Here is an 8,722-nt window from a genome sequence, read left to right on the forward strand (position 1 = left end):
GAACCGTCGCCTGGACGGACCGGGCCTGGGGCGGAACAGGTTCTCCAGGTGAAAAGCCAGAAAACCCTCCTGACAGTCTGACCACAAGGCTGAGTCACTAAAAGGTGATACAACTAAACTACCTCATTCTTTGTCTTAAAAGAAATGACCACTAACAAAGAATAAACATACCCAGTACCTCAAAACCAACCAGAAAAAGAAACAAAAAGGCATACTGTGATGTCCCTCCACCCAACAGAAACAAAAACTACAAGTCAGTCATCCAAAACCGGCTAAAATCTAAGTAACCAAATTAGCACCATCGAGTAATTAATTCTCAGGAACAACAAGCAGTAAAATTCCACAGAAGCTGCCTGTTATAGGAGAAGCACCTGCAGAACAATACAGCTCTCTCTGACCGGCCGCGACTGCGACGGGCAGAAGCCTGCAGCTCGAGCCCAGCAATTTCAGAGAGCAGCGCATGACTAGTCCACATGCTGGTGCAGATTCTGGGCTCCCGGCCCCATCGAGTTACAGCCTCAAAGTCTGTGGTCCACGCCATATATAATCCTAATCAAGCATCTGCAGGTGGATTTTTATCAACTGTGGAACAGTGAAGACACACAAGGTACAAAGAACAATGCATACTCACCTCCTGGTTAATAAAACCTTATCCCCGTGGTCAAATCCCCTCTGTGAACTCGGAACACCGACTTCAGGGGCTGGGAACCACTGCTGCCACTCGATATGTGACACAGCCAAGCATTTCTATAAACTTGTACAAATGTGTCCAGAACCTGACATGTTTGTATCAGCAGCAACATTCTGGACGTCATCTTCCACACCATCGTGGGACGTTTCCATGGTGATCTGGATCGCTCTAATAGATTTTCACTGATGTGCCCCAACATATAAATTGATCACAATCTATTCTCCAGCTGACAGAAGTGTAGGTGATTTCCCAGTGCGTACTATTACCACTATGGCTGCTAGTACGTTTGTGCTCGAGAGTCCTGTTGTTTCCGGGTAAAACTACAGTTCTGAGTGGAAACCATTTAGAAACCCAACCATGTTTGAAGGTTTCTTTCAATAGGCATTTAAGTAAGACCCAGGGTCGCAAACATAACATTCAAATGTTGGAGGCAACCCCAAAATTGCTCAGCGCCCAAAGAAACAGGGAGAATACCAACTCACATGGGACAAGACAACCAGGAGGCACCGAGAGGACAGCTGATGGAAGTATCTAACAGAGGCTTTACGAGGCCAGTATACAAATGCTCCCGGAGGAAAGCCAGCACTGGCAGTGAGTGGTGTGCCCCCAGAGTCCCACCATTTCCCACCCTGATCCCTGGGACTGTACACATGTATCACACCCGAGTGACACGGTACAGACACTGCAGATATGAGCAAGGTTACTAATCAGCTGAGTTAATCAAAGGAGGGGATCCACTTATGCCTAAGCTAACCTCATGAGCCCACCAAAAGCAGACAGTTTGCTCTGACTAGTAGCAGAAAAGGAAGTCAGATAAGTTCCAAGTGTAAGAAGCAATCACTGAGCTCTTAGGGCTTGAAAATGAGGTGGAGTCATGTGATACGGAAATCAGTCATTCATGGGAGCTGAGAGTGGTTCCCACCTGACAGCCGGCAGGAGAACACGGACCTGAGTCCTATAAATGTAGGAAACCGATTCTGCCAGCAACCTGAACACACCCGGAAGCAGATTCTTGCCCAGAGCCTCCAAAAATGAGCCCATCCCTGAACAGCACCTTGATTTTGGCCGTGAGACCCTCCCTGGAGAAGGAGTCAAGCCCACTCAGACGTCTGACCTACAGAACTGTGAAGTCGGTGCTGTTTTAGCCACTAAGTTAGTGGTCATTTGTTACACAGCAACAGTAAATGAATACTGATTTGGGTGCCTGGAAGTCAAGTGCTGCCATAACAAATACTTGTGTAACATCATGTTGAGGTGATTATTATAACCCTGAAGTGTCACATGATAGCATCTGGGGCTCACTGATTACTCCAATGTGAGGACATAACCCTTCTGCTTGTATTACTTTTCTAACATGGTACTGGGTAGACAGTGCGCCCCTTAACTCCCGGGGCAGTTTGTTCCTTCTGTTTTGTTATAACTGTTGCCAGATAAAGCGCATCCCTTGGAGGAGGTCCAGTCAGCCCACAGCCCACTCAGACTAATGTGCAAAGCACAGCGGCTTTCTCGCCATCACCGTACACTTTGAGCCTGGTGCACTGGCCCGGCTTCAGGTCCCCCAGAAGCTGTAGCATGGTGTCCAACAGCACCTGACTGGAGTTGACCAGGAACTCGCGGCCACAGGCCACGGCGGCAACATCTGCAACAGAAAGATGACACCAAGCGTCATGATCTCTGTAACTTCAGAATCTAGGAACATTTAACCACGACGGAGTATTTGTTGCTGTTTCTCTCCTCAGACCCAGTGAAAACACAGAACACCAGGGGCATAAGCTGACAGCCCCCCAAAATAGGAACTGACGTCACAGCAGCGCCACATCTGTGATTAGCAAACACCGCAGTGGGGACAGCGCCTGCAGCCAACCCCAGGACAGCAGGGCACCGCGTGCTCCAGAACACAGATTAGTGGCTGCGGATCGGGGTCCAAACAGAAAGTGGGGCTGACTACTTCATCTGGAACCAAGGATGCTAAAATCCACCCAGTCCTGGGAGCAAATTCCTAATGACTGTGAACCACAGGGCTCAGCAGAAATCCTGAGGTCAAAGATGACGAAAAAACTGACTCTGGGAACCTTATCTCCTCAGTTGGACACCGTATTGTGGATCAGCAGGTGCCGCGTCTCTTCATGCCTGAGGCCACAGAGCCAGTGGAGACAAGACCAAGTAACCCCACGGTTCCCCAAGGACCCCGAGCAGCTCACACTGGCTCCTCTATACTCGACACCTGCCAGGACACCCTGCTGAGCCCAGGACAACATGCACATGTCGGTACATCTATCTCGGCTGGGTCTAGTGACAAACATGACTCAAGGTAGCCCAGGGGACCAGAGCCAGCAACAGCGTCCTGTCCTCTGACTCGAGTGGAAATGGTTCAAGTAATCACAGTTCAGTGGATGTCGGCTGGATGATTCTGGCAGATGCCGTTATGAGTGTAAGGATGTTTCTTCTATTTTTATTTTTCCCTGTGACTCCCGTGTTACCAGCAGGACGCTGCTGCGTGACTTACAAGGCTGGGCAGGAAGCAGCCTGCCTGCTTCCCCCTTGGTCTCTTGCTACTTGATCTAGGAGCCCTGAGGCTAGAACAGCACTGTGACAACCCTGAGGCTGCGGTGACGCAGAGCCCACAGAAACAGCAGCCCTGAGACGACATGACTAGAGGGCCGCCCCGCTGGGCCCCAGCTGTCCTTCCCTCCACGATGTGAGCCACCCGGCTGGGGGCCCACTGCAGAGCAGCAGCAAACCACCTGCGAACCCCCAGCAAACTGCAGGTTCCTAATCGAAATTACTGCTGTAGTTTAAAGGCTTGAAGTGGAGGGGTGGCCCTTTACACAGCAATAGATAACAGGGACATCACTAATACGTCACCGAAGAAACAATTACAGAACAAAAACTTATTGCATCATACCAGGCAATAACAGCCAACAAATTTACTGGTCAGTAAAGTCCCATATCGTGTGTCCAGTATTATAATAGCAAATGCATTTCACTAAATATCAATAATAAACTATGAAATAAAATAAGTGGGGATAACTTCCCACACACATAGGTCCAGTATTTGTCAAACTGTCTGGGGTGCTTGTGTCAACTCTAGGACTATGAAGGATTGCTGGTTTATTTTCTGTAAAAAATTTTTATTTAATTTATTTTATTTACTTATTTTTTTAAATTTACTTTTTATTAAAAGTATTTCTAGAAGTTACCATAGTAATTATACAATTTAAGAATGAATCTGGTGTCAATTATGTATGCTGCTAAAGATATAAAGAGTTGAGATGTATCATGTATGATACTTTTGCTTTAGGTTGTAATAATTTTGTCTTAGTTTCAGCAATGGAAATAATGGAGCACGAGCGTAATGAGAGACATATAGGTCAGCAGCAGAGCTGAGTCAGAAACAAACCCTCACATTTATGATCACCTGATTTTCAGTGAGGGCGTCATGACAACTGAGCAGAGAAAAGATAAAAGAATAATCTTTGCAACAAACAATACTAGGGCAACTCGATGTTTATGCAAAGAAATAGCTGGACCCCTACACCTCACACCTTGTGTAAAAATTAACTTAAAGTGGATCAAAGACCTAAATGTAGGGGCTAAAACTATAAAACTTGTTGAAGAAAATGCAGGAGCAAATCTTCATAACCTTGGATGGTTATGGCTTCTTAAATATGACACCAAAAACGCAAGGAACTAAATAAAAAATATATGGGCTATCACCAAAAATATATCACTGGATATCACCAAAATTTAAAATTTTTGCACTTCAAAGGATACTTATCAAAGTATCCTTGGACAATGACAGAAAGAGAGAAAAATTTTGCAAATCATGTATCTGATAAGGGCCTGGTATTTAGAAGATACAAAGAACTATTATAACTCAATAATAATAAGACGAATAACTCCATTTTAAATGTCTATTTAAGTATTTTAAATAGAAGACACACAAATGACCAATAAGTACATGAAAAATGCTTGACAGCATTAACCATCAGAGACGTGCCAATCATAACCACGATGAGACACCCACTAGGATGGCTATAACCAAAAGGTAATAAAAATGTGTTGGCGAGGATGTGGAGAAACTGAAGCCCGCAGACATTGCTGGTGGGAATGCACAATGGTGCCGCCACTGTGGAAAGTGGCCTGCCAGTTCCCCAAAGGGGGAAGCCTTACCATAGGACCCAGCAATTCCACTCTCAGCTCTCCAGCCAAGAGAAGCAAAGACTATGTTACCACAAAAGCTTGTGCACAAATATTCACAGCATCATGACTCACAATAGCCAAAAGGTAGAGACAGCCCAAACATCCACTAATGGATGGATGGGTAAATGTGGGGTTGCCATGCACTGGGGTATCGTTCGGCCGTGAAAAGGAATAAAGCCCTGGTACCTGCTACCACAGGGCTTGACCCTGAAAACACTACACTAAGCGACAGAAGCCAGTCAGACGACCACACAGTGCACGGCTCCATTACATGAAATGTCCAGAATGGACCAATCTATAAAGACAGTAAGTAGATCAGGGGGTGCCTAAAGCTGGGGGCAATGGCAGGACTGGGGCATAAGGGCAAAGGTCGGCAGGGGTTTTGGGGGGAACTGAATGAAAATCGTTGTGGGGATGGATGCACAACTATATACAATTATATACCTTAGACTGGTGAGTTGTGTGTATATTTCTCTGTCTCAGTAAATCTGTTAATAAGTCTATCAGCAACAATAACAACAACAGGGAAGAGCGACACCTCAATTCTTTAAAAGGTAGGGGCGGTAACTTGCAAAATCACAACTTTTCTTGAACCCATCAGAGAACTGAGTTCAGAGATCAGCCAGCTAATGTGAGAAACAGGAAAAGTCAGGGACTCCGGGGAGAGGCGTGGGGCAGGCACCAGTGTACCTGGGGCAGACGCGGGAAGCCAGACAAGCCAGCCAAAGAAGCTCAGCTACAGGTTTTAACAAAGTGCCAGCTGAGCATGGTTGCCTGGGGCTGACGGGAAGAGAAAGGGGTGGGGCAGATACGGAGGAGGTGATGGAGTTGTTCCACATCCCAACTGTGGGGGTTATGTGATTACATGCCTTTGTCAAAACCCTCAGAGCTACAAAAAGTGAAGGAAAATCCTGTAAAGGATCTTTACTGCATGTAAACTTTAAAACGAGCCCTGTTTTAGAGGACAGTTAAGCCAGGTCTCTGTGGCACTGCCTACTCCCCACAGAAGGCAGGGTGTCTTGGTATCTAAGACACATGAGACCCCCAGGCCTCTGCGGAACAGCACTGCAATGAAACCTCCCCAGTCAGTAATCTTCCCAGTAAAATTCATCAGCATGGAAGTGAAAACACAACTGCCCACCTCCCAACTCTGAGAGTTCCTGCGCAAGCCACTCCCAGCAGAAGAAACAAAACCAAGGTGAGCTTGTGTGCTGGGCACCAGCTGGCTCTGCCCGCTGGCCAGGCCTCACTGCCACACACCAGCCAGCAAGTCAGGCGGCTCAAGTTCACGGCTCAGCAGAACGAGTAATCACACATGTCATAGACCTCTGGCGTCACCAGCAAATAGCAGGAAATCTAGTCATCAAGCTTGCAAGTGTCTTCTGTTTGGAAAAAGAAGACCTTAGGACAATTTTAAAAAGGAGAGCAATGCAAGCGTCCACTGAAGGTGCTATGGTAAAAGTACACGCCGCCGTCCTGCCGCAGATTAAGTGCTGGGTTAAAGCAGAACTGGCCTGGAGACCACGTGGTCTCCTCTCCCATCTGCTCAGAAAAGGCGTCACCAATTCTTAAAGGATTAGGAAGGGACTACGGTCTACACAGGATCTCCCTCATCAGGGTGTCAGTAGATGGAGGATAATGCCATGAGGAAAAATAAAAGTTCCTCTCTCTTTAATGCGAGAGAATTACCCAAAGACACACAGCAGAGACGAAAGAGCAACGTGAAAAGATAAGCCCCAGCCATGCACGTCACTCTTCCGCTGACTTGGAAAGAAAAGCCTTGACCCTCCCGAATGCTGCGAGAGCAGCTATCATCTGACTTTGTCCTTTACCGCAGCTTGGCCACAGAACCCTATCATAGCTACAACTACAATCTTGGGGAGAAAGTTACAAAGGAGACAGTTTAGGTCTGGAATCTTCATTGCCCCACAGAGGCAGCAAGAGCATGGCTGAGCTCAGCTCAGGCTTTTCCTTGACTAGACGTTAATAAAGTGACAAGGACGCCCAGTAACGAGTATGTCAACACACAGTCTGGCTCTGACTTCGTCGATGTAGACTCAAGGGACATTATACTCAGCCCGTGCTTCCTAAGCCCAGTCGTACCCACTCACCAATACCGTGCGTGGCAGAATCACCTGGCGGAAGGTGATCACCTATCCCAGATTCCCCAGGGGAAGAGCCGTGGGGATCTGGGCAAGTTCCTCAGAGATGCTTATGCCCACACACCTGTCTGCAATCACTGCTCTAGGATGCACTTGAAACACTCACTAGTCTTGAAAAGGACAACTTACTTGTTACGATTCCCGCCAGAGCAAAAACAAACTGATTCTCGTCAGAATCGAGCTCCTTGGCGTCCCCATCCAGCGACTTCACGAAACTCTCCATTGTTTGCCCAGTGATGCTGAAAAACTTCAAAGCTTTATCCTGCAAGTTTGGAAATGAAAGTATCACCCTTTCAGATACCGGCATGAAAACATTTGAAAAGTGCAGGATGCAGAAGAAAGACTCTGGTGTTAATTATAGAAGCCAAGATTTAAAAAATATATTCCTTCACTAAAAGTTTGTAATGAAAAGGTCAGAAAAAAGGCTTTTACTTCACTAGACACAGACAGGATTACTAGTAGAAAAACGACCCTGAAGTCTGAAGCAAAGAGTAAAATAAAAATGTACATATGGGAAACAGCTCAAAACTTACACAACGATGGAAGTACTGGGACGAATTCACACAAGATTACACTAGAAAAATATGTTCTCTATTTGTTCTAGGCATGAAACCAGAGGTTTTCAAACTTTTGACAGAACTGCTTTCCAAATAAAATTTTCACTGAAATCTCAAAAGTAAACGAGACAAAGATGGTGGGCATGCTTGTATGGCACTTGAAAACTTCATCACTTGGCAAAAAGTCCTTCCAGGTTTGCGGCGCCTCCCTGGGGCGCTGGGCTCTGAGGAACCGTGGGAAAACTGAGGCTCTGACCAGGGCACCAGCAGCTGCCCGGGAGACACACGCTAGGACTGCTCTGTGGCGATGGCTGCGCATGCCTGGATGTTAGCTAACCACCAAGCCGTACCACGAACGTGTGGATTTTATGGTGTGTGTTATGGCTCAATAAAGTCAATAAACTTTTTAAAATACATTTAGTCTCTCTGCCTAAAGCCAAACACAATTTTCATGTTTCTAGGTGGTAATTTATTACCAGCCTCCCGCCAAACATCTTCCTGTTGACTTTCCATCCATGACACACCACTCTGTCAAACCTGTCTTCCCCAGTCCCTTTCACTCTGTGGGCTGTGGAGCCTGCCTGGCCAGCACCCCTCCCCAGTCAGCAGGCTCTCCTCTCCTTCCATCCCCTACAGACAGCACGCTCCCTCGGCCGAGCCACTGGAATTCGAGTGAGTCTTCGTCCAATCTCCAGCCCCAGCCCCACACCTCCTAAGGCGCCCTCACTCACTGTCAGGTTACCGTCCCCACGCTCTCCTTTCGTCCTATCCCTCTTACTCAGCAACCCTCCAGGAATCCAGTCCTCCCGCCTACGGGTAAAACCAGACTGCACTGACAGACAGTCTTCCAAAATCGCATCCCACCGTCCTGGTAAGCCTTACTGCCCTATGGCTTTACCACACGAGCCTCCACTCTGTCAATTGACCCCCTCAGTGTCCCTAAAACAAATGTCAGACTTCTCACTCTGTGCCTTTGAAGATGCTCTTTCTGTCCTGGCAAGCTGGCCTCTTAATTCTCACCCGTTACTGCCTATTCAAGTTAATCCAGGCCCATCTCAAATCTCTCTTCCTCTGTGAAGCTCCTCGGGGGTGTGGGGGGGTGTGGGGGG

The 8,722-nt window shown here is 47.2% G+C and overlaps 1 protein-coding gene across 1 annotated transcript in view; it reads right to left on the bottom strand.

Annotated features, from left to right (window-relative positions):
- HSF2BP (heat shock transcription factor 2 binding protein) overlaps positions 1 to 8,722 on the bottom strand; it is a 37,348-nt gene that overhangs the window by 10,369 nt on the left and 18,257 nt on the right. Inside the window, exons 5-6 of the mRNA XM_019666040.1 lie at positions 7,186 to 7,318; positions 2,213 to 2,330 (exon numbers count right to left, since the gene is read on the bottom strand). Coding sequence (XP_019521585.1) covers positions 2,213 to 2,330; positions 7,186 to 7,318 — 251 coding nt within the window. The remainder of the gene's footprint in view (positions 1 to 2,212; positions 2,331 to 7,185; positions 7,319 to 8,722) is intronic.

This window comes from Hipposideros armiger, unplaced genomic scaffold, assembly GCF_001890085.2.
Source record: "Hipposideros armiger isolate ML-2016 unplaced genomic scaffold, ASM189008v1 scaffold_458, whole genome shotgun sequence".
Classification (NCBI taxonomy): domain Eukaryota; kingdom Metazoa; phylum Chordata; class Mammalia; order Chiroptera; family Hipposideridae; genus Hipposideros; species Hipposideros armiger.